General features: G+C 40.4%; 1 protein-coding gene across 10 annotated transcripts; it reads right to left on the bottom strand.

The window, feature by feature from the left end:
- Positions 1-261: 261 nt before the first annotated feature.
- On the bottom strand, positions 262-26,351 carry LOC127365580 (alsin). Of its 10 annotated transcripts, none has more exons than XM_051403786.1 (41): positions 26,115-26,351; positions 24,555-24,736; positions 23,685-23,845; positions 23,320-23,544; positions 22,460-22,650; positions 22,338-22,370; positions 22,055-22,243; positions 21,766-21,890; positions 21,454-21,671; positions 20,833-20,920; positions 20,381-20,571; positions 18,581-18,752; positions 17,535-17,631; positions 17,281-17,358; positions 16,811-17,041; positions 16,398-16,569; positions 15,946-16,141; positions 15,284-15,349; positions 14,782-14,941; positions 14,006-14,137; positions 12,839-12,967; positions 12,549-12,572; positions 10,944-11,014; positions 10,006-10,072; positions 9,317-9,495; positions 8,196-8,261; positions 7,942-8,040; positions 7,592-7,756; positions 7,254-7,365; positions 6,495-6,572; positions 6,223-6,359; positions 5,880-6,035; positions 5,672-5,786; positions 5,378-5,535; positions 5,110-5,208; positions 4,702-4,884; positions 4,549-4,594; positions 4,375-4,436; positions 3,830-3,979; positions 3,630-3,726; positions 262-3,311 (listed from the first exon to the last, which is right to left on the bottom strand). In XM_051403786.1, the coding sequence occupies exons 2-41, from the start codon at positions 24,572-24,574 to the stop codon at positions 3,273-3,275; spliced, it is 4,977 nt and encodes a 1,658-aa protein (XP_051259746.1). In that variant the 5' UTR covers positions 24,575-24,736; positions 26,115-26,351; the 3' UTR covers positions 262-3,272. The 10 variants fall into 10 exon arrangements, with proteins under 10 accessions (XP_051259746.1, XP_051259749.1, XP_051259748.1 ...); XM_051403789.1 differs by having other exon boundaries at positions 4,702-4,881; XM_051403788.1 differs by having other exon boundaries at positions 5,880-6,032.
- Positions 26,352-27,007: the final 656 nt, after the last annotated feature.

Here is a 27,007-nt window from a genome sequence, read left to right as displayed (position 1 = left end):
ACAAATACTGAAGTTTGGATGTAAATTGAGCTCCCTGGAGATTGTAATCTAGTTACAACTGTACGTAGACCTCCAGTTAAACCTTGAACACCAAATACATTTAGACATGTCAGAGCAGAAAAAGGTGTAATCAATACATTTAATGGGACACCTGAATATAAGTGAGGCTTTGCTATCAGTGACACTTGTGCTTTCCCTACAATAACAAGTCAACGTGTTTGCTGTTAAAGTGAAGAAATAAATGAGATTCATCAGGAGACATTTCCAGAGTTAAACCAAATTTATTGCCCTTTTCTTTTCGAGTAAACACATTTTTCATTTCCTATCTACATCATTTATCCCTCAAAACTAATTAACACTCTGTAGTCAGTTCCCCTGATCATCTTTCTACGAATGTATGAAGTAACAAAAATATAGACTTAGTTAGAAAAATAAGGAACTCAGGTCATAAATTCAGTCAGGTTAAAGCCTCAAAGCCGGAAACCTCCAAGAAATGAAGGTTCCTTTAATAGATTATATCATGTTTTACATGTTTTACCCCAAATGGTAGAAATTATAAGAGCTTTATATCACTTCTCATTTTAGAAATCATTTGAGTGATTGGTTTTTGTTTATTTCAGTGCAATAACATCTGGATTACAACAATAATATCTCTAATGAGAAAAATAAATACAGCAAGAGTATCGACTGCAATGGATCGATCTCGTGCAGATTTAAAATCTCAAAAGTTTGACTTATTCTGAGATGATCTGAAATCTACGAGCAGAATCCTGTTTGTGATTAGAAATGATTGGCAGTACTGAAGACAGTTGTTTATATTTGGGCTAAGACATGAAAAACATCTGTACTGTCCTTTAACCTGCTATTAATGAAGACCAGAGAGGTCGGCTGAAGGCTTTTGTCTCATCCACCCTTATTTTCTTTAATCTGTATTACACTAAACTGCAGCGGTGTTAACAGCACAAACAACAAACAACATTTAATTGTTCGATACAGGTTCTGTGGTGCAAACAACTGACAATAAATACAGTACAAACACATTTTCAGTAACCCGGAAATTACAAGAAAAGAAAACAATCAGATTTGTAATTCAACAAGATGCTTTTCTGTAATTTTGTGAAGTGCATTTGTTGCATTCTGCAGTTCAATCTGAGTCTTTTGTAGCTGGTTTTATTCCTGAAGCTCATTAATAATCAGTAACGTGATGACAGCAGCACATTTTTATAATAAATGCTTCCTTTATTATTACTGTGGATTATTTTACCAACAGTCACTGCTGGTGGACTGAACTGTCTTAATTAATATCCAGACGGCGTTTAAGGGAAATTCTCTGATAAAAGATTTATACTTTTAATATATCTCTGATAAATAATTTAAATGACATTCTATTGATAAATAAATTAAGTAATACAGTTAATTTAAAAGTGATCTGAAGCTCCCTTGATTTTGTTGTTAAATAATAACTTTCATGTGATCATAAACTTTCTCTTTTGCCAGAACAAAGAAAGTTTTAAAATATATTACTAGATATTAAAAACAACTACTTGGATTCCCTTAAAGATCTCTGCATCTGACAATGTAAAACACATACAGATGTATTCAAATCAATCATCAGCTATAAGATTAAAACATTTCTGAATTAAAAACACACAGTGATAGACTTTCCTGGCATATATTAATTTAAGTGCATTAGTTCCTAGAAAGAAGGAGTTTTGCAAAGTGAATTAATCCTTTAAAAATTAAAGGTTCACACTTTTGTTGAGGGCCAAACTTCCTCCATATCTGACTGAAATCAGTGCCTGAAATGGGCCGCGTACCAACACTGAGTACCAACACTGAGTACCAACACTGAGTACCAACACCTCCACCTGCTGTTAGGTCTACGTACGCACCCCTAAACACCTGTAAAACCACATGTTTTTACTCCTCCGCCTCTGATTGGCTGGTGTTTGGTTTAGTTTAGGGGTTTAGAAAAACAATAACAGCCACGTAACTTGTGATAATGGATATAAAACACCAAATGAATTGAGATTATTCGGATTATGTTGTGGTGGTTAGAGTTGAGCTGAATTGGTTTGATTCAGGCACTGACTGAAATCTGTGGAGAGTTTCTGTCACGTCCTGCTCACGAAACAGGACTGAAAACATAATGTGGAATATTTATTTTGTACAATAACTTGGATTCTACGACGTCAGTGCAACATTAAAAGTCTTCCTCCTCTCACACACAAACACTCAACAGAATAACAAACACTGCATGAAATATAAACACCGGGAATGAACGTTTCCTTTATGTTTGGGCTAATTGCTCCCTCACTAATTAATTTAAGTGCAAAATCATTTCCCTCTGTAGTGACGTGTGATCAGTTCGCTGTTTGTTAGTTATGAATATGAAGAAGTTCAGACCTGAGACAAACTGCTTCGTGGTTGCCGGAGCAGTTTGGCTTTGTAGTACAGGAGAGTGTTTAATGTGATGCTTTTTTTTAACTATTTCTCCTGCATGTAAACATGTCTAAATTAGTTTGAGGGATGTTACTGAAATTGAGAATATTTTGATTTATATGCAAACAAAGTAAAAAAAGGTTTGTACATAATTTATGTTTGCAGGATCAATACTGTTACACACAAGTTTTTTTTCTGTTATTTTTTTAAGTTTCTTTAAAACCTTTAAAGTTCCCTTTGAGGAGTCCTTGACCACTAACTATTTACACCAGTATTGTAACCAGTAACTTGGTTTGTCAGTTCCCTTGTGCTTTGGGTGTTTGACTCCAGGTAGAAAGCAGATCAAACCCCTCGCTGTACTTTGTGTGAACTGTAAAATAAAGAAATACTGTAAAGTCATGAGAACTGAGCTTGATGAATATTACTGGACTCGAAATGGAGAGTGAGCAGATGCAATGACTGACTATATCTACGGTAACAACATATTACCAAACGTTAACGAGAGGCATTTTTTTTTAACATGGCCTGAAGATGGCGATGTGTTACCTTCTTATGAAAACTTCTACAGAAAAGAAAGAACTTGGGTGTGCTGTAACAAAGTAAAAGGATCAACAGAGAACGAGGCGTCAGACATTATTGTTACAGAAGGTGAAAGAGTAAACGCTCTACCCTCCTGCTGCCATCTGTCTGTGCAGCCTCAGTGCAGCTTCCCAGTTTCCTCCAGTAGAGTACTGCTGGTTTGACTGGTGTTTGTTCTGGCAGCTCCTGGCAGTCATTTTCTGTTTCCACCTTCTTTTATTTTTGACTGTGTGTCGTCTTCCTGTCCGCTCCTATGTAATGGACTCCTGCTGGATCTGGATGTAGCAGGCCTGCAGCAGAGTAAATCAATGAATTGATGATTAAATGACGATTGATGATCATGAACATATTATATCACCTAAAAAACACTAAGACACACACCAATCTTTCATTTGATCCTATGAACAAAGATAAATTGTGTAAAAATGCCATCAGATTTTGAAAGATTGCAGAGAAATTTAGTTCCAACTGCAGACTACACTCAAGAAATAGAGGTTGATAATCAGTTTAAGAAATATAATAGTCATTCATTCTTAATTTACCACCATGTGTAAAAGCATGAAGCATCTGTGTGTGTGTGTGTGTGTGTGTGTGTTGGCGGTTCCTACTTTCAGTGTGGTGAACATCAGTCCCAGCTCTCCGTGCTGAACGTTGGGATCCATTAAGTCTTCTATCAGACTGACCTCAGCTCCCAAATTCCTGATCCTGGAGAATAAAACACAAGTTCAGTCGCCATCCTGCAGCGTCTGCTCAGTCCAAATTAATCTACACTAGCCGTGTACAGAGTAATAACTGAATGTGAACACACCGCGCCCTGAGTACCACGTAGAGGAAGAGGGGGAGCAGGTCATCCATGCACCACAGGAAGTTGTCGTCCAGCATAGGTTTTACTTCCTGGGTCAACTCGTCAAACGTCTTCTGGATGACGAAGAGTTTGTCTGACGGAGTGAAGGTGGTGCTGCATGTGTGGGGAGACACTTTTATATTTATTCATACACATAAAAACCCTCTTTTAGTTTAGAGGAAACTCACTGCCCCAAAAGGTTTCAAAAGGCACCACTTACTCCCGTCTATGTATCACAAGATCCACCAACTCGGCAAACACTGTAACTAAACTGTACCTGTACTGTTGTAGGTCTAACTGTTACCTACAACTCTTACTTCTGGAGTTTATTATAAACAGGACATGGTTTCAATCAGGGTAAAATGAGTACAAACAACACCACAAGCACAATCTGCTGTATTCAGTTGGGTTCCATGAGAGTCTGGACTCTAATCACACTGTATTGATCGATATCAAGTCACATTTACTGACATTATTAATGAAGTTACGTCAGGTAACGCTGCAGCTACCTGATTTGTTGGAGCGTCTCTACAGCGGAAACAAAGCAGGCGTCTTTACTGCTCGACACAATCTGTGACGAAGGTGAAGAGAAACAGTTATAGAGCACAACACAAAAGATGAGTGGTGGACGGGTGGAGTGAAAGCTTGAAACTGGCAGAAAATAGCACATTTTAGTAGCTGACCTGCTTTTTCTCTCCCAGAATTGACATCCAAACAGGCCAGAACTTCCTGCAAGAGACAAAAAACAACAATAGACTGTAACAACAAGAAGAAAGTGTGTGTGACGACTACACAGCATTTACAGACAGCATCTGTGGGCGTACAAACATACTCACTCCTTCACTCCCAGGAAGCTGAGCAGAGACTGGTCGGGCTGTTTGTTGAGTCTGAGGATGCGGTCCCAGTACTGGGCCTCCTCCTGCTCCTCCTGCAGGCAGTACAGGGTAAAGAGAGGAGGGTAGAGTCGAGGGAGCAGCAGAGGGAGGAGCAGAGAGGAGCGGCACACCACCATAACACTGCTAGAGGAGGAAGAGGAGGAGGAGGAGGAGAGAGAAAGAGAGATGAAGGTTCTACATACTGTCGATTTTAAAAATATATATATATATATATATATATATATATATATATACAAATAAAGATGGACAAGCTGATAAAGAAGTTCTTGTTTCCGTCTGATTGAGGATGAGGATGTCTTCTGTGTGTGTGTGTGTGTGTGTGTGTGTGTGTGTGTCACTCACACCCACCCTTGCTCTATGCTGTTAGAGTTGTGTCTGCTTTTAGATGGCGAGGGAGGAGGGTCTGGAATGATGCCTCCATCATCTGGTAACCCCTGAAACAGAAACCTGCAACAATTTATGTTATTCAGTGAAGTGACCTGGATGTAATCTTATAAACAGAAGGGGCTGAATATACCATGCAACGTACACTAGACCCAGCTGAAAACAGAGGGTCAACTTCTACAAAAGACTTTTAAGAAGTGAACAAAAGAGAAAACTCAGAACTTAAATGTACCGGACAATGCTGTAGAAATGTGTGAGGTAGGCCTGAACCTCCTGGACGGCCTGCCTGAGCAGCCTGCGGTTGGATCCCACACCGACGTAAGTCATCCTGTAGACGGTCACCAACGTCTCCACCAGCCAGCCCAGAGGGTGGAGAGGAGTCTCACACGCCTGACACACAAAGACAGACATGCAGATAGACAGTATTACACCAACAGAACCACAGACAAAGGAACATATATATATATATATATATATATATATATATATATATATATTCCAGATCAAACCTCACAGCCGCCTGTACCTTGATGAGGTATTTCCGTATGTTGTCGTAGTTCGCGGTGTTGACTGGTTCACCGTGCTGAGGGATAAACTCCAAACACTCCAACACTTTGGTCTGAGACCTGCTGAGGTCCGGGCTACAAACACACACAAATACATCTGTATATCTAACGAAGGTATGATACAGTTTACATCTGCCTGCGTGTGTGTGTGTGTGTTGCTGTATGTACCTGTGTCGCCGTGCAGTCGTTATAGTAACAGCGATCTTGTCCCAGGCTGCCGTCCTCTCTCCTCTCCCAGCACCGTCACAGCCCAGCCGACTCCAACATTCATCAAACACACACAACCACCTCTGAGCCGCAGGCACCACATACTGACCCAACCTGCTGCACGGGCACACATTTTAAACATTTTATTTAACAGAACACGAGCTCTAGAGGACACAAACTTGAATATCCCTGTCATGTTTTCAATAACACTGATGGCAAACACAGAGAATATATCACAGGAATAGAAATAAATACACACAAACAGGTTAATTCCAGGTTTAAAGGAGTACAAAGTAATACTCACAGCAGGCAGTTTCTCTCTTTGTTGTCTGGTTCATCGACGACTGGTTTGGTGTACGTCCCAACCACCTTCAGCCCCACGGTCCACTCGCCACTGAACATGCCCTCCAAGCAGTCTCCGTTAGCCAGAGATAAAACACCCTGAAGAGGAAGGGAGTAACTCCTTATCTAATTATTCATGTTCATTCACCGTTAAACTTATACAAGAGTTACTGGAGAGCAGGACAGACATACAACCAGACCACACAGATAAAAGGGGTCAGAGATGTTTTCTACCTTCCCATTGACAATCCAGTCGTCAGTAAACTCCCCGTGGAGAGCTGTGTCGTCATCTGACACCAACAGACCTGGACCCTGATAAAAAAAACACACACTGCATCAAACTTTACAAAGTCATATATTATGGAGCACAACGATCAGGACTGGGTCCACTGATTACATTTGTTCATAATGATTTCTGATTCAACTAAAGCAACCTATTATAGCTGTGACTTAAACCACTGTATCATTAAATATATCCCCTATTTGCTTTTAGAGATTCACAGTTAATTTATTTCTGAATTGACATAAAAATACATTTTCATAAACCAAACCCTTGTTTCAGTGGAATCTCATTGTCACACAGACTCACATAGAAGTAAACACAGTAATTCAACAATTACACATATAAATGATCTTGTTCACTGTCAGTGTGATGTTATTTGTTAACGACAGTTGATATGAAAAAAATCTAAGCTCATCGGCACCACCTGTTGTGTTTAAGTGGCACTACACATCAGAGCATTCATACAAGTTGCTGTTATCCACCTACTTTTATATCATAATATATTAAATAGGTTTGCAGCTTTAAACATAGTTAACAATAAGAATATGACATGATAAATATAATAGCAAGTTTAGGTAAATTAACTTATATCACAATATTTACTGGGCCACATTTTAAATAATCCAGATTTAAAGGTTTTAAAGGCCCGTAGTTCCTCAAACTGTTGAGGACAGTTGAATGATGAAGAGCGTACTTCAGGGTGAACTTACACTCATCTTGTTGTCTCTGAAGCTCCCTTCATAGTACACACCGCACTGGGTGACAACCACAGCGCTGCCGTGCCGCTGCTCGTCCAACCACAGTCCCATGTACTTCTCACCTCTGTGGAGGGGAAGACACATGAGAGCAGTGACTAACAAACAGCTGTGTGGCTTCGTGAACGACATTTAAATTCACCCACTGCACATTTAACACTGTCAGTTAAGTATTAAAACAAAACTGTGATAATTATTATTAAACAACAATATAATTCAGCCTCCAGGGTTAAAACAAGAAGCCTTTAAAGGAAACTTTCCACGGAGGGAGCGTATACAACAAGTCAATCTACCTGGTGATATCATCGTAGACTCCGTATCCTGTCTTCTTGTCATTGACCCAGTGGCCAATGAAAACACTCGAGGACTTCTTGGCCAGCTTACCGGAGCTCAGCATGCCGTAACCGTGCCGCTGCCCGTCACTGAAACAGCCCTCGTACACCTCGCCACTGGCATACCTGGGTAGATATGTGGAGCAAGGCACTAAGACTTCCAGGGTTGTGGGTTTCAAAACACAGTGCTGTAAAGAGGTGATGTAGCGCTACAGTCCAATCATTGGTTGGTGACTAAAGACTGAACTACATATTGTTGATGAAGACATAAACTCTCTACCCAAAAGCCAGAAGAAAATAGGTGTACTGACTTGTATTTGCCGAAACCATGGATCTTGCCATCTCTCCAGTGTCCTTGGTAGCTGTCTGGCTTATTCAGCACTTTGTTAGGTATTAAACACTCTCCATAGCTGGAAAAAAGATAAATAACAGTCGTACAGAAATGTTGAGACAACAGTTTAATCTTTGCTAGTTAATCACAGTTGCAAATAACAAAACATTCAGCTGGTTTCACAGTTTCAGGCCTATTGGATGTTTAAAATGTGAAAGCAAATGAAAGCCTTACCCATCCTCCAGTCCATTCTTAAAGTTCCCGCTGTAGGTCCGTCCATCTGGCCACTTCATGGTGCCTCTGTAAAGGCAAATATATGTTTATCATCCAGCTATTTGCACATAAATCAGGTCAGTCTATTTATGGCCCTTTATTTAGCAACAAAATTAGTACCAGCAAAACGCTTCTTCTTACCATCTTAAAAAAATATCAATGCTAATCTCTTGAATGAAAGTTTGAACATTCACAAGACAACAAAGTTTCTTCACCCTTGACTACCAGGTAGAATCAACTTAAACCTTTAGTCTAACAAAGACTCGATTAAACAAAGCAGGAAATTGTAATCTCACAGTCCACGCCGACCCAGCACGTACCGTACAGCACACTGTTCCTCTTTGCCCCACAGGTCTCTACCGGTTTGAGGGCTGAACTAATGTCCATTTCATCGTCCTGAAATATGACCTCCGTCCTGAATATACTGACTTTATTGTCCACCTCAGTACATATATTACAAACAGCACAACACACCGCTAAAAACATACAAAATATTCAACGTACAACAGTGCTAATGGGCCGGTAGCAGCAAATCGGTTGTATGAATAGTACTAAAGCATATCATGTTTCCCTAATGCAGTCATTCTGTGTCCAAAGCCTGTATGGCAAAGGGAATAAAAGACCTCTTGTATATGACCTGGCTGGCCCTTGGACGCTGAAACAACGGCCAGACAGGAGCAGCTCAAACTTTAGTGTACAGGGTGTGTGGTATCTGCAGTTATATGATCAGACCGTCAACCTTCCCAGCAATATTAACAATTTTAGAGAGCTTGTTTTTGCTCTTTACCCTCTCATTACTGTACCAAGCTGTTGTTTTAAATGATAAAATGTTTTCAACAAGGCTAATACTTCCAATACTCAAGAGTCGTGTAGTAGGCTGACACACTTTTATGAACACACCCATATGCAAACATGATTCATCACAGACTGTATCTGTCACACTCTAACAGAGATGGAGGTGATATCGACACACACACACACACACACACACACACACACACACACACACACACACACACACACACACACACACACACACACACACACACACACACACACAAAAAGAGACAAACATCTCTAACCTGCCATGAACTCGTCCTGCCAGCCACCCCCCGGTGTACTGGGCGTCTTTAAAGCGTCCCTCTCCACTGAACGTGTAGGAGGCCGTGCGAGATATTCCCGTCACCCCCGGCGACGACCCCTGGCCTCCGCCGCCCAGCACCTGATCCAACGCCTGGTTAATAGATCGTAACCACTTGTTCTGAAGAGAGAGATTCTGAATTAAAAATGACGATCATTCAAAATATTATGATTTCAGTGCCTCTTGACTAAAGTTGACCTATAAAAAGGGACATACAGTATTCTGCTCTTGGAGGTAAACCTGAGTATTGGTGTGATTGGCCATAGTTGAAACCCACACAAACTACAAGTCCTGATACCGTATTTGCTCCCACATTAACGTGCTCCACCATGTCAGAACCTCTCGTCATTCAAACCACAAAAATAAGTTGGCCACACCCTGATTTGTATCTTCAATAAGTTTAGTCCAGTTTAGGAAAAGAAAAGAAGTTAAATCTGATTTTTTAACAAATGAAAATCAGACTAGATAAGAGTTGGGTCTCTATATCTGCTAATCTGCTAATAATACAGTACACTGAATAGAAATGTGCTACGCTTTTGCTCTTTAGGAATAATGTTGAATCGTTATTAATTCACAAATCAGATCACTACTGATCATCCTGAATTACAAGTGTGTAAACCATAAATGTACCTTCTCTTGTGGAGTCGTTGCCACCAGCGTGAAACTCTCCTCTGGACATGTAATTTTGATGGCATAGCTGGAGAGACACACGACGAAAGGACAGTGATAAACTTGATCTGTATATAATATTTTAACAAAAAGCAAAGTGTAACAGCATACATTAAAAAGGCAGTTCACAAAAAGACTGTTTTGATAATCTGGAAGATAAATCCAACATACTTACAAGTGCTTTTGGAAAAATAAAATTGGGTGGACATCACGCTTAAGAATTTAGTTTTAAGTAGTTTAGACTTTACTTAAGTACAATCGAAGAAACAGCCACAGCCAGATGTTCTAGCTATTGTATGAATATTTTTTAATCCGTGACACAGACATTGACCTTCACTCCTTTAGCACTATATACTGTATATATCTATATCTATATATAGATATATATATGATGTAGACCCAGAGAAGACCCTGGGTATGAGCCATGCAGTAATCAATGGCCGTGGGTTGAATGTTCAGCTTTGCTGAAGAGCCCAAAATGCAGTTCATCAACTCGCCACTAGATGCTGAGTCAATGAAAGGAACTATTTTTGACTTCCTCCAATATGTGTCGCTGAGAAAATGGTTCCAATAACTGGGTTTTATGGTTTAAAGAGTGGTATGTTGCATGCCAAATGTACTTCAAAAGACAGCCGTCGTGTTTGCTGCTTGCTTCAGCTCCATCTGTGGTCGAACCAACGACCTAACGCAGACTTCCAGGACTTAAAAAGCCTCATTCATAAAAGGGTGACAACACACTGTGTCCATGAGGCCATAACATTACATTACTGTACATGTGATGTCTTATGTTCATCATCATAATCACCTATAATCACCTAATTTTACTCACATCCATGAGTTTTTATTTGCATTAGTCACGTTAACTTTGACGTTCACAGTTTGTATTTTTAAAAACTCACAGTCCGCTGCTGTCTTCAGTAACTGGTTTCACCCACAGACAGGTCAGAGGATAGATGTGATGTGTGGAGAACTGCAGAGACAGAGCAGCAGTTCATATATTTCATCATCACAGATTACTAAATCAGTGTTTTCAGGATATTACCAAATCCAGATCATGTGCATGTGTTCAACAGATCTGCGTCTTGGTCTCAGTCTTTAGTCTTTTCTAGTGAATAAAGGAAGTCACACAAAACATCTGTGATCTCAGTTTTACTGTATGTGCATGTGAGGAAGATGTTACTGTACACCACTTCCTGATTCTATTACAAAAATCACATATTTGTCAACAGTTTCCTTCACGGACTTTTGACCTTCACAGTATTTGAGTAATGTTTCCACTTCTGTTCTTTTATTGAAAGTACAGAAGAAACAAAACCAGAACATGCAAAACTAAACTAAACTGAAAGGACCAGTGTGTAAGATTTACCATCCAGTGGTAACTAACTAAAACACGACCTCAAAGCATTCATTAAGTTTTTCAATTGATTGGTTAGTTTTAAGTTGATTTGCACTACATACTGGAATTTAACTAAAAACACAGCTGCCTTTAAAGTATGTTTTATGCAAAGTATATTTGATTTGTTGATCAAAACATCTGATATGCTAATTAACACTTAACTATTAAATTAAAATGTACATACATTCATGAAAGGTCTACTACACAACACAGGACATGAACCCAACACCACAGAGAGACCACTAACTATCTGCTGTCTATAACCCCACAGCAAACACACACAAGCAGTTAGTCAGGGATCACTAGAACAGAAAACACAGGACAAGACGACAGTAAATATGTTGTCATCTGGGCAGTGTCTTCTTGTTGAGAGCAGGTGATGTCGTCGTCTCTTGGATCAAATGCTTTTTAAAGACAGACTGCAGTGCAGAGTTGCATCCTTTCACCGGCATCTTTATGCGCTCTGAGCTACTGCAAACTATGACCTCATCTATTTTCACCACTAAATGGCTAATGCTGCAAACACATTTAAAAAAAAAAACACCCCAATCCACACACACCCACGCACGCACGCACGCACACACCCCCGCACGCACGCAGGCACGCACACACAAACAGCAGCCTGTTTTGTAGCGGCTAAAGCTCAGAATCAGCCACCAGGACAACATGCAAAAAATAAATGTTAACACAAAACATCTGCAATGTTAAGGGTTGCAGTATTACAAAGCCTCGATATTCCTTCAGTTAGTCTAAACTAAATATTAGAAACACCCCAGAATAACACAATACTGAGAGTTTCAACAAAAACTGAACTTTATACCTTCAATGAAACTGAAGGACATTAGCTTGAGCTTGATGTTCCAACTAAACTGGAAATCAGCATCTGGATGGAAGGTGTTAACAGTCCCTTTAACATTACATAAAGTCCTGTGTTAACATCTATTAAGTTGTCCCATGTGAACCTGTCAAAGTGAAAGCACTGAATAGAGGCCAGCACACCCATGCTGCTGCAGCACAAAGCTCAGTGTGGTTAAACTGGCTGGTTGGTTGGTTGGTTGGTTGGTTGGCTGGAGGTGAAGCCGGGTAAACTGATGTCAGATATACTTACGAGGCTCTGAGAGGGAATGGCACCCTGAGTGATTAAAAGATACAAATATAAACTTTATCTGTGAAATGCTTGGAAAGAAACACCAGGAGGACAGAGACACACACACACACACACACACACACACAGATCCAGTGGAAGCTTTATCTGACATATAAACAAAGATCCTGTGGACGTTCCTTAATGTTTAAACAGTGAAAGTTCACTTAAGTAAACAGTTTTTTTTGGACAGATTTTCTGTGTGTGTGTGTGTGTGTGTGTGTGTGTGTGTGTGTGTGTGTGTGTGTGTGTACCTGTGTGTGCACTAGTGCGTCATTGAACAGCATGAACCAGTGGTTGGAGAAGCGGCCGGCGTTCTGCAGAGTCAGACTCCTGTTGCTGCAGTCACACACCAAACGACGCTGTGGGAGACGCAGGACCTCCTGATGAACAAACACACGTGTGCATTTGATTATTGAATTCTGTTATTAACCAGGTGAGCAGATTCAGTAGAGGGACAAGCTGCATGTATGAATAAGACTTGAGACTTTCGGTGGAAAAAAAAAAAAGTCCAATAAGACATTTAACATTTTCACATTTGTAATTTAATGGTCAAATTATCTTTTATGTACATTATCACTGCTGTCAGCTCCAATCCTCCCACTTTGGTACCTTTTACTTATATTTCCCATCGTTGGGGAGACACTTGTTTCTATTGTTTGTCCTTTCGTGCTTTTGTCTGTGTTTATGTGATTCTGTCTGTGTTCATGGGCTATTTGTTTGTGCTTATGTGTTTTTGTATGTTTTCTTTTAATGCTTCTGATACCCCATTAACCTGCCAGGGACTGCAGATGAAAATTACCCTGTATGACTAAATCTGGTACATTTACATAGTGGACTTAAGTCCTTGTGTTAATGAATGTCCCTTTTAAATAAATAAACTTCAAACTTCGACCCTAGTTTCCATTTGAGCACTGACACATACTGTATGTACCAATCTACATATATATCTACTTGCTCTCTGATTACTACAGCTAGTAGACTAAATAAAACCACCCTGAAGCTATGTCTTTGCTCTGAGTTGTGCCCTCTAGCTTGATAGAACTTGCAGACAACAACCCCAATCACACCGCTGATCATCACAACCTCACCTATCAGGTAATCTTAAGTGTTTGGACTTGCTGGTTGAGCAAATGCTCCCTGTCAAGGGCAAAAAAACTCTCTCTTTGTGAATAATATCTGATTTAAAAGAGCAAACAGAAAGCCATGTTTGGTAAATTAAACATTCCCTGTGAGCAGGAGAGCAGATAAATACATGTAAATACATGTCATAAACAGAGTAGATTAAGTGGATTAAGGCTTCAGGAATTATTTTCAGGAACATAACAAACATAACAACGTGTATCGTAGTTTTCTCTCCTCAACAGTACAATCAGGAAGAATGTTAGCAGGTTAGAATAAGTTAACAGAGTTGTGCTCACAGTAGTTTTTCCAGAATGAGTCTTCCAGAAGAGGAAGGTGATTTCAGCCTCTTTCTTCTTCCTCAGCAGGGACAAAGACAGCGACTCGTACTGAGTACAGCCCTGATGGAGGGTCTGATACTCTGTAGTTAACTGGGGGAAAGAAAGAAAAAGTGAGACAGCTTTAATTGTACTTACCTTACCTCTTACAAAACCTCCACTACCAGATCACAGTTCCAAACAAACCGTACACTCAGCAGCAGACCACTGGAACAAATTTAGCCATTTTAATTTTTAATTTGTGGATTATTTTCTTCTCCACTGTAGTAAATGTGATGAAAACTGACCAAGACTGCAAAATCCTCTATATTTGTTAGAAAATTAGTCTACAGTGTGAGACAATATCATATCCAGGTCAATGATAAAAAGCTAAATTCTCTCCAGATGTTGAAGCATTAGTTTGTCATGTTAAATGTATTTAATTTATCACTAAATAACTAAACAACCAAGTTTTTTTTTTTTATTATTCAAGCTAAAGCATCTTTGTTTAAATGTGACGGTCAGTCAGGAGAATACATCCGAAACAATACAGACTTAGTTAGAATATATCCAGAATTACTCAATCGTGAGAAATAAAGACATTTAGAAAAAGAGAAAGTGAAAGAGGGAAAAGAAGGAACACAGAATGAGTAAAGTGCTTTGAGTGACTAAAAGCGCAGACAGAAAGAAGAAGCATGAACGGAGAGAGAGAGAGAGAGAGAGAGAGAGAGAGAGAGAGCAGAGAGTTTGCTCCTCACCACATCGTAACAGGCGGCCAGTTTGAGCAGCACTCGGCTGTACTGGTGGAGCTGCTGCAGAGGCCAGTACAACAACGAAACCAGGTCAACATCACCACTGACAGACTGGTCTGATACGCACAGCTGAGCGAGCGTGGTCTGCTGAGAGCCTAAACACTCACTGGACAGAAAGACAGAAAGAAATGATTAAATATCTTCATATCAGTACACTCACCTAAATATGTGTCTGTGACTATTTCCTGCTGCACAGGAAGTGATGTGATTATATCTTATGGTTTGTTTTGGGGAAAGATAACAGAAGAACTGGTTATTTAGCATGAGCACGATCATCATCCTTATTATTAAATCCTTTCCTACTAATAATAACTCCATGTTTGGTCCATAACAGCACTGATGAGGTCTCCTTAATATGAATGTGGAGTCATATGTTTTAGGGAAAGGTCACTTGAGGCGAGCAGTGAAAACATAAAGAGAAACATAAAGACAAAGTAAAGGAGCTTACAGTGAGAGTTTATGGAGCAACTGGAATCCACCCATCACCTGGAAGTTACCTACTGAAGAGCAATACCTGCAGAGAGAGACGGACACAGAGAGGAGAGATTTTAATAAGGATATTAATTCACGTACAGAGTAAGAATGTCCTTGTGAAAACAGCCTCTATCTCACATTAGCCACATTCTTACCATCTACTATCAACAGAAACTGTAAACTGTCATTTTATTTGCTCTGGAAAAACACTGTCACCTTCTCGGACTGTGTCTTAAACCCACACAACAGATAACAGATTGTCCAAATTCTTTCTAACCAGCCCAAAGAGCAAAAGAAACGAGCAAAGCCTCTTCTTGTAATTTCTATCTGTTAAATCATGTGTAAAATAATCAGAGCAACAGTCTTTTTACAGGTCGTTTGTGTTCAATGAGAGAATAAAACATTTTCTGTAAAATAAAAACTCAAAACAAAACTTGCAGATATTCTACTACGAGAAATAAAGTGGGATGAAACATAAAGTAAATGAGGCAAACAGTAAGATACAAGAATAGAGTGACGCAGGGAGACAAAAACAAATGAACACTGTGTATTTGTAATATAAAATATAAAGGTCTGTATTAAAATGACAGTGTTGTGTTTTTTTGTGTGTGCTGAGACAAAAAGGTGAACCCTTACTCCTTATAGACGTCCACAAAGTGCTCTGTGTGCGTCAGCAGGGGAAGGGAAATGACATCGCGACCCTGCACATCATGAAGGAAGTAGCTGAGTGACGTGGAGTGTCGACCGATCAGGACGCTCAGACGACCAAAACTCTCGCAGAGAGAGAAGAAGAGGTGAGTGCACGACTCCCCTAACGCCGGACACACACTCTCTGTGGAGGAGAGCACACACACATACACACATTAAGTTGATGTATGTATGTATAAATCATCACGAATATATTATTTTACAGATAATTTGTTGTATTTTCAGCACAGATTTCTTCCATTTGACAATATTTCATATGTTTTTATTTACATTTAAGATAAACGCATTTAAAACCACCGATACTGAGGTGGAAATATAGAAAATATGAGTAAATACCGCCACAGCAACTGGTGCTAGTCAACACCTTTAGACCCTCTCACCTCTGGTACGCAGCGGCGTGAGGAGGAGCTTCCTGACGCTGCTCAACCAGCAGTAGAACTGTCTCTCTCTGGAGGCCAGCTCGTGGATAGCGGAGATAAAACCCATAACGTTCTGGTCCGCCAACAGCGCACAGCTCTGACCACCGCTGCACACACTGCTAATGTAACCCATCTACACACACACACACACACACACACACACACACACACACACACACACACACACACACACACACACACACACACACACACACACAGTTAATGTTGTCTCCCTTTCTTCAATAAAAATAAATAAATGTATGTTAGAAATAGCAGCTCTGTAGATTCCTGCCAATAAAACCAGACATATATAAGTTTATATGGGTATTTTTTTGGTACTTCAACCACACTGAACAGCTGTGTTTTGTACAAACCTCCATGCAGAAGGGCAGCAGGTTGGGTCTGACGCTGTAACTCTCCGCTCTGTTGGGTGACCTCTGGCACGACCTTTGACTCTGCGTTGACCTCTTGCTCTGCGCTGATGACACCAGCTCTTGCTGCTGGCCGCAGTACAACAGGACCGGCTGGACGCAGTCTCCATCAGCGAGGAGGAGGGAGTGGCTCTGACCGGCCGACACGTCCCAAACCCGAAGGCCGTCAGACAGCTACGGAGGCCCAGCAGGGACAAATCACAGGCGATGTAGATCAGTTAGTGTGACTACAACATTTTACATGTAATAAAAACCTTTCTATGTGCTTGAGTATGTTTTACAGTCTGATCTTTACCCACCTAATAATGACGTTTACATCTTCATTTATAATTATCAGTCATACATTCATTGATTTACTAGAAGAAATAAGCAATAATTCACAGCAATGCTATAAATTAGTTGAGTGAACCAACCTTCGCCCGTTGTGGTACAGTGACAGGACTCTTGACGTGGCCGAGCTGCCCGCACATGTTGCTGCCCCACGAGTACACCTGCAAAAAACACAAGATATAAGTTATAAGTACTTCTATGTTTGTGAGGACCGATTCGACCTTTAGAGGGTGAAAGTGACGGCCTTTCGGGTCAGTCTTCACTTCTTTAAAACGCTTTCTGAGACAGTTTAAAGCTTAAGGTTTAAGTTCTCTGTGTCTGTGTGTGTGTGTGTTACCTGGCAGTGAGCGGTGAGAGCCAGTGAATGGTGTGACCCCGCCGCGACTTGGATCACCTCCTCGCCTGTCAAAGGCTTGATGCACAGAGGCTGGAGTCTGGACACACACACACACACACACACACACACACACACAGAAACAGAAACAGCTTGTCTACACAGAGTCGTCTGTCTCACTCATAACTGTCAAACTACAGTGACTGTCTGTGTGTGTGTGTGTGATTATATTATCATGCTAACCCTGCACAGGTTGTGTAGACTTTGTGTAATTCTAGTCTTCTGTATTTTATATCTTTGTGACTTTAAAACTTTAACTGCATTTCAAGTCATTTATTTCCCACATGAAGTAAACTCTACCACACAATTACATCGTTGTAACAATCGTATGATCAATACAAAGAGTGTCATTAGATGCTTTTCTACAATTTCTCTGTACTTATAACAGAGGCAGCAAAGGTTTTCAGGTTGGATAAAGATCATAATAAACATATATGTGTTAACAAGATTTACAATTTACTTACATGTAAAATCTACTTTTATTAAGTGTTACCGTAACTATTACTGCATAGAGTTGTGACATTGTGCCAGTGGAGACTGAACCTCCAAATCAGTTGCAGGCAGTGTTTATTTATTACTCATTATTCTTTTAAAAAGTAACATTATTACTTATCACTCCCTGCCAACAGTAATTAGTTACACTAAACTAGTTATATTACTTTTCTGCTTCTCCTCACAAAATTGGTCATTGTGTCCTTTTCTCCCAAAATTCAGATTTAAGATGATTAAAATCCAGTTTTGTTTGTTTAAATCAAAGTAATGGAATATTTTCCAGCTGCTGATTTCAACCTATTTTCCTCCACGATTACAAAAATGAGTCCAAGGATGTGATTTGATTGTTGGATTTCAAATTAGTAGGGGGTGGCAACAAAAGTAATGTTGTAACTTAACATTTTTTGGGAGGAAATTGTAATTGTCAGAATCAGAAAATGTGTGTGTGTGTGTGTGTGTGTGTGTGTGTGTGTGTGTGTGTGTGTGTGTGTCCAGACCTGGCGAGCTGATCTCCGTGGCCCAGTTGCCCCTCAGACCCGCGGCCCCAGCTCCACACCTCTGTCTCCAGACACGGCAGCCCGTCTCCAGCCTCCTCCGGTGCTGCACCCTGGGTCCAACCAGCAGAAGATGGCCTGCACGCACAAGGCCGCCGCCGTCGCCGTGGAGACCCTGAAAGAAAAAACACGTGATCTAATGGAAAAGTCCTGGTAACAGTGAAGAATCAGTTTATACGTCGTACATAACAACTGCCACCACACAGTGGAAGCACACAATGTGTCTCATACTGAAACATGATGAAGGAAACATGATCAGGGGAGGTTTATACATAGTCTCACATATATTTATAAACATAAGTATAACATAAGACTTTAGCTGGTCTGTGTTGAGTTATCTCCACAATCAAACTGCACCAGAGATCACGTGGACAGACGCATATAAACTGCACCGAACAGGTTTGGCATGAACACGCCCTAACAACTGCGAGCTTCTCTGGAATTTGTAAAACCCCGTATCAACCAAAACAGCCAGCAGTGTGAATCTGTCAAGGTGAGATAAGCAGGAAGGAAATCACAGATACAACTACAGAGGAGGAAAGCAGCAAGACCTCAAATATAACACTGAAGCTTAATGTAAAAATAAAGATGAGCTGTGTGGATTGTTCAGCCACGAAGTTAAACAAAGGTCACGAATAGTTCAGTATCTGATAAACCCATAAAGATTTGGGTGATGACTAAAACTGAAAAAGGCAAAATGCTGGATTGTTCTCAGTTTTCATTTTGACGCTCCCGAAACTCTGGGAAAACCAGAAAATGAGAAGTTAGTTTGCTGCATCTGCTTATCATCAGTCTTCCCTAAAGGTCACAGACTGTCTGCTCGTCTTTTGTGGCACTATCGATACACTTCATACATTCTCCTGTGGATATCATAAAGTGTAAAGAGACTTTAAATGTTTAGTTGAGCTATGAGAAGGGTCACAATACTTCGAATGTGACTGAAGGACTTTCTGGTTTTTAATGCGTCATTTTAATTTTCTCCTGATAACCAGTTAATTATCACGTTATCTCAAGAAAACAAATACCGTTATCTCCAGATAACAACACATATTTTATCATATGAGCATGTGCACGCTGCGATCCTGACTTACATATCAGTTGATTTGAGCGGATAACATCACATCCATGAGCACCCATTAGTGTTCAGTGTGTCAAAGTGAAAAGGCAAACACAGGCGGATATTGCATTGTGTGTTTCTTTTGGAGATAACATTCATATTCTCTTTTTCCTTGCAGCAACTTCACAGGGGAACGCATTTCAGTGACTCTGTAGATAATGTTCAGTCTGTGGTGGCACATTTTGGCACAACCACCATGAGGAAGAAAAGAATTATTGCCAAAAGCAGCATCTGTTATTGTTGTTGTTATTGCTTTGACTTGCAACTGAGGTCGCAGCTTCACCTCAAAGCTCAAAGGAAGAGTTAGACATTTTGGGAAATGTGCTTATTTGTTTTATTGCAAACAGCTAGATGAAAAAGATTGACACCACTCTCAACAGCTCCTATCAAAGTTCAAAAACACTTTAATTTCCAACTGAAAAAGAAATGTAAAAACTATAAATTGTAACTTTACGTTACATGCTTTGAATATCTGTTGGTGAGCAGTTTCTTTCACTCTAGGCTTAGCTAATAGCCTCCTGGTTGCATACTCTTACCCCAGGGTATCAATCTTCTCATCTAACTCTTGGCAAGAAAGCAAATAAGTGTATTTCCCAAAAGTGTATTTAAAGTTGTTCACACCCTACCATTCCTACCACGGGTGGGTGTTCCAGGCAGGGAGCGTCTCCTGTTTGCTGCTACTCTCCCCTTCTGGTTTATATTCGTCAGACTGGAGCTCTTCTGCCCCTGCAGCGCCTTGTTCTCCGCTTCAAGACAAAGCCGAACGTCTTCCAAACACACTGGGGAGGAGGAGTACGGCACGGCCACTCCACTGTTACTGTGAGAAATCAGAGGGTAAACACACTGTCGGTGAGAACCATCTTGCTATGTGGCTGCATAATGGAGTTTGTATCTGCATTATTAGAAAATACCCTTTAATATTGGCATCTTCCACAGTGATAACATATAAAGGTGAAGTAGGATCACTTGTAAAGAGCAATAAAAATCTAAAAATTCTAAAGCTAACAATTCTCAACGTGAGATTATTGAAACGCTGTTTAATCGTAATCGCTTCGTTGTCAACAAAACTCTGTCTTACATGTTGTTTTGACTCTTAATTAGCAACTCTTCTTTGTAACTGGAAGTCAACAGATCCGTGGAAGGAGTCGAGGAAACACAGCTCTCATCTGGAGAGAAGGAAGAACAACATTAGAGATCGAAGGAGAAAGAAAAGTTAATACGAAATCTATAAAGAACGAAGTAACAAACAAACAATGACACAAACTGTAGGAGCCAAATATTAAGTTAAATTCTTTAGTATAAGCTGTGTGGTTGGTAATGTGCCCCATGTGGCCAACCGCAGCACTGTGTCATTGATAAATTGACACCCTTTGATGGCGTCATTGTGATTAGTATCAGCTGTGTGCAGCGCGGGCAGCTTCACGACGCCAAGAGCCCAAATAGGTTTTCATCATCAGGCAGCGATTGTTGCACCGCCTGATGGAGCCCAGTAAAAGGCATTCATCAACACGAAGGAACAATGGAACAAACACAACAATGAACTAAACGAATGAGGCAATGAACAAATAAAGGAACTAGTAAAAAAAGAATGAACAACTTAAGGAACAAGAAAGGAAAACAAAAGAGGTGAATGAGGTAATACATAAAAGGACTAATAAAGAAATCTTAAAGCAAGAAGGAGCAGGATTGAATCACCAACCTGAAGTGTAACTGCTCAGTGAGTCGGTATCTCCAGGCCCGGAGGTGTGGCGCATTTCCAATGAATGACTGGAGAGTTTCTGGAGGAGGTTCTGAAGCTCCGTTTCATCGGGGAAAGCAGAGTTCTTCTTGGATCTCCAGCCTGACAGAGGGCGGGACGTGGGGCTGCCGTCTGTCTGAGTCAGGGGATCGGTGTCGGTGCCAACTGGAATGTTCTTCCTGGAAATGGGAGGTAAAATAGAGAAAAACTCAAATAGAAAAACATTAAATGAAAAGGATAAAAGAGAGACGCATAAGTTACATAATACTGTACTGTTTAGTGTTCGCTTTCCCGTCTTCAGAAAATGGACATGAGCCCGCTGCAGAGCCAGGGCTGCTGCCAGCTGACCTTCCCCCAGGTTGGAGACTTCGTCTGGGGCCTCTTCTTCTGGGAGAGGTCTGGAAATGCAGACGTATCAGCTGAAAACCTCTTTAACGAGCACGGGTACTTGCAGAAAGCAACAGTGTGATATAAAGCTGTAAATAAAAGACCCTTTGGTACCAGATCACAGCAAGTACTGGTTTATAAGTCAACCAGAAACACCATCCAGGAATATATCTACCTCGCCTGTCATGGCTTCAGTCAGCTCCACCCCGAGTGGACAGTAGTGACCGCCATCAACTGCAAATGGCTCCTCCCTCTCTGTCACTGAGTGGCCTCGCTCCGTCTTCTCAGAAGGATTCTGGGTATTGTAGTTCTGTGGAGGCAGACTGCGAACCAGGGCCAGGCTGTGGTAGGCGCCACAAGCCACCTGTGAGGAATAAACAGAGAACACAGAACATATAATTTTTTTGTATAAACTTACAAATAAATGTGGCGCTGAAGATGTCAGGAGGAGAAAATACCTGAATTACGTGTCTGCCTGCCAAGTGCTCCACCTGTGCCAGAGATGGAAATATTACAAATGTGATTATTGAATTAAAATGTACAGTCCTCACCACTCACCAGCTGACAGATACACTCTTACCTTCTGTGGTCTCCATACGGGGAAAGTGCTGGTGACCAGACCAAGCTGGCAGCCGCTGCCCCACGCCCACAGCTCGTTCTGGGCCGACAGAGCCAGGCTGTGCTCGCGTCCCAAGGCCAGATCCACAACCCTAACCACTGCTGGAGGAACGACATCGTTGTCCACCACAGAGACCGGGCACGGCTCTGAAACTGACACAGGGTATTTTACATAGACTGTGATTTTATATTGTATTAACTGAGGACTGTGTATGATCAGCTGTCTATTAAACATTCAGCTGTCATCGTTCTGTAGTAGCCCCAGTAGTATTTGTTCTTATGGTGTACTGAGGAAGCGTCTCACATGACATGGTTCAGCTACATTGGAGTCAAACAATGTCAGAAATGCAGCTGAAAGAACAATTCTTTCCACTCGTATCTTAAGCTGTTTGCTCTGTGTTTAAAACTATTCAAATCCTCTGTTAACTCCTTCAGTCTTTCATTCATTTCTACCACAAAGCTCCACTGCCAACTCTAAATCTCCAGTATTTCAGTGTCTGTTCTATGTTTTTCCTGTGCTGTAAGCAAATCTGGTAAGAACACACACTGATAATCTATTATAAATTATATAGACCATCTGATCTGATTCTCTGCTGCTGTTTTTAGTTTAAATTCCCCTGTTTTTTTCCCTCCACATGATGAAATATGTGCCTGCCCATCCACTATATAAAATCCAACCAAAGGTGTAACTTGGTCTACATTGGCTGTTGCAGTTGGACCTAAAAGTAAGGAGTGAGCGCAGTGGGACAGACAGACGGGGGAATGTGGGAAGAAAAGAAGGAAGTATGGATGGAAAAAAAAGGAGGTGTGGTGTTGACCAACCTGTGATGTTTGTGGTTGTAGCCCTCTCACTCAGCCCACACTGTCCTGCGGTGTTCTCGCCCCACATGTAGACGTTACCCTGCTCACTCAGCGCTCCGCAGTGGAAGCCGCCGGCAGCCACACGGACCACCATCCTCCCCAGGAGAGAGACCTCCAGCACCGGAGCCGACACCGGGACGCTCAGATCTCTCCACAGCAGCTCACCGAATGAATACACCAGACCACCTACAAGGATGGCAGCGATTTCATTCATAATTTTGACAGTCAATTAGTTATTGAGCATTACTCCAACATTTTAATACCATTATTAAATAATTACTGAACAATCCTGTTGGCACAGAACAGCCCTACTTTACCACACTCACCCTGTGTGAGCAGGAGTCCATGGTGTTCTCCCAGGGCGGCCTGCAGTACAGGCCTAGACAGGAGCACTCTCTCTGGACCGAGGTGCGCGGTGGGGCCTGTCGACTGCCAGATGTGGAGCAGCCCTCGCTCTGGAGGTGTGGCGGCCCGCTCATCTGCGGGGCTGCAATATCACACACAGACACAAATATCGTACTATACCGCTTTGAACCTGACAATATTATTGAGATTATTTGTGGTTTAATGACAACAAAGTCAGATGAAAGTCGGATTAAATTCCATTGCATTCATCCGTCAAACCAATAACTGTTTGTTCAGCATCTGCGGGCCCTGACACGCAGTTATGTTTCGATGGGAGAACAACATCTGTAAATGTCTGAACAGAAACAGTGTACACAAAACTCGTATATACGTCAAACTGCAACACAGAGGTGCAAAACTGGTCACACACACTCTTTTGACGGGGGTCTGATAGTGCTGCAGCCAGTCATGGAGGTTGGCTTAATTATAGTGAAATAGCAAAGACGACATATCCAGATAATTAGATTTATTTTAAGTTTAAGCAGCAAAAACTTGAGTATTTTTTACTAATACTGGATTATAGAGGCTGACACTGATTTTCAACTTTAATTAGTTTGTCACTTATAAAAAGACTTTGAACTCAACTGTTTCAGTAATAAAGTTGCTAATTAAAAGCTTAACTTTTAAACTAAAGTTAATAATCTAATCTCACATCTAAAGGAAACATGATTTCAGTGGGATCTCACTATTTTAATTCAACTTATTTCCAGTGATGGTTGCTGGGAGATATAATCAGGACAGTTGTGTGTGTGTGTGTGTGTGTGTGTGTGTGTGTGTGTGTGTGTATTTACCCCTCCTCTCTGTTCTCCATCACTTCAGACTCTCCATCCTACAGGACAGTGAAGGCATCTTTTCTCCAAAGCTCTTCTATTCATTCCCAATAATACATTAGTTTGCAGGAACTAAATATAATCCTCTGTCCTCTTCTGAAGCCTCTTGTGTTTATGTGTCTTCAGATTCCCTGTAAAAACACCTGTTTATTAAAGAAACAAAGGACAAACATACAGGTTTTATTTAATTAAGTAACATTAAGTCAGGCACTGTAATAAAGGCTGACATTATTTGTCATTTTATTCTCCCCAAGACTCAGGATCAGAATAATATTCTTCATTTTACTTCCAATTATGAATATAAATGGAAACATGTGCTTGATATTATTATTATTATTGTAATAGCTTAACACAATAATATTAACTCATGTTCAACTTACTAGATTTTCCCAGGGCTCTTAATTGTATCTTACAGTCTTCAAGAGTTTGCTAAGAAAAAGTTTATTTTGTCAAACAACAATTTCCAAGTTCAAGAATGAACTTTTATACGCTTGTGATATTAATTTCAGTCATTTTACCCCAATTGTACTGGACTGTAATGGTTCCAGTGGGAGCAGGCGTGGGTTGTTTTTATCTTTATTGGTTTCTTATGATCTGTGATGGCACTGCTGACAACTCCACACTAAAACCATTAAAGTGTCTGTCCTTGTCCCTTACGTACGTTGCTTTCAGTGGTGAAAGAAGTGTTCAGACCTTTTACTTAAGTAAAAAGAGCAATACTACAATGTAACATACTCTATTATAACTAAAAGTCCTGCCTTCAAACTCTTACTTCAGTAAAAGTACAAAAGTCTCAGCATCAAAATATCCTTAAAGTACCAAAAGGGGTGTAAAAAAAACTAAATTAACTTATTATCTTTAAAGTTTAGATTATTATTTAAGATGTAAACGCATTACTGCATTAAAAGAGCTATTAGAACAATGAAAAAACACTGAATCTGTCAAAAAAAAGGAGCCTATTAAGTCTGTATGATTGTTAAAAACATACGAGAGAGAGAATTGTATAAAAAGTTCTCTAAAGAGGAAATAATCTGCTCAAAAAAGATCCAAATCACTCATTTTACAAATACTTCTTTCAGCTACTGTTGTTCATTATTCAGATTTTAATATAATATTAAATACCTATAAAATATATGTCAGTTTAATACGTTATATAAAAAGGGCCCAGCTAATGGGGATCCTAACAAACAAACAAACAAACAAACAAACAAGCTGACCTGCCTCGGTATCTATGGAAACACACATCATATAAACGTTACAGCCAGTAATCACTCTGATTCTCACACACACACACACACACACACACACAGAGATTAGCTAATAAACAGCAGTCGTGTTCTGCCACTGAGTGTAAACACAGACATTACCAACAGTCCTGTCACGTATACTTATTGTACACGTTGCGACTTTCGCCACCAAATGTTTCGTATTAACGTTTTAAAAACGCTTAAAAGGTCAAAAGTAAACTGAAGTCGGCTAGCTCCATGCTACCAACTGCTAAAAGAAGCTAATCAAACTTACCAACCGCCGCCAACGGACACGGTTCGAACGCCGGGGGACCGTTAGTGAGCGCGGCCAACCGTCTCTAACGGTCGCGGCAGAAACACCGAGCTGTGATATTTTTATATTTTATTATATTTTATAAATCTTTATACTGAAATCAGTGCAGCGCAATGAAAGCAGAAGTTGTCTCTGACAGTTCTGTGTTGTTCTGCCATTTCTCCGACGGCAGCCGGGCAGGGACAAACAGCTACGGCTGCGCCACACCTGTTGTCGCTGCCGCTGCTGCGGAATGCGTCAAAGAGGGGATAAAGTGAGAGGAAGGAGGTCTCACTCCGTCTCTGTTTCCGGCGCCGGAGTCGTTTTCACTCACATAATCTCCTTAATCTGCCTGTATTCATAGATTATTAATAAATAGTTTATGTTTTATATTTTTAGAGCTACAGTTTCATGTGTGTTAGCAAGTTTAAAGGTGGATTCAGGTTATTATTGGCTTGTTTTTAAGGTTTTTTTTATTGTACTTAAAATTAGGGTTTAAAGCAGCTGAAATCAGTACAGATAATTTACTTTTTACTGTAAAATATCCCTTAATCCGTAAAAACTTGTAAATATAGCAACTTTTAATTAAAAAAAACCTATGTAAATAATTATCTTACTCTTGTGATTATAAAAAGTTCTCTGAAGCTCAAGTTTTCTAATAAATAAAGCAACCTCTGATCAACACATATCAATTTTAAGGCTTACATTAACAACTTTATACATTCAGAGTACGTACACAAATACATAGTTTACTTTTTAAGATGAAATATCAAATAATTCTCCCAAAGTTATGTTATATATAAGTGCAGCAAGAGGATAACTGAAATATTATTAAATATGTACTACACTTATTTAAGAGCTTCTTTTCAAATAGC

This window comes from Dicentrarchus labrax, unplaced genomic scaffold (assembly GCF_905237075.1).
Source record: "Dicentrarchus labrax unplaced genomic scaffold, dlabrax2021, whole genome shotgun sequence".
Lineage (NCBI taxonomy): Eukaryota > Metazoa > Chordata > Actinopteri > Moronidae > Dicentrarchus > Dicentrarchus labrax.
The sequence above is the reverse complement of the archived record's forward strand: the minus strand, read 5'-3'. Positions and strand labels throughout refer to the sequence as shown.

Coding starts and splice junctions, on each gene's coding strand:
- LOC127365580 (XM_051403786.1), bottom strand. CDS start 24,574: ATGGAGAACAGAGAGGAGGG. Junction 22,651..23,319: donor TACAACCACAAACATCACAG/GTTGGTCAACAC, acceptor ACCCTGTGTCAG/TTTCAGAGCCGTGCCCGGTC. Junction 6,036..6,222: donor AAAGAGAGAAACTGCCTGCT/GTGAGTATTACT, acceptor GTGCCCGTGCAG/CAGGTTGGGTCAGTATGTGG.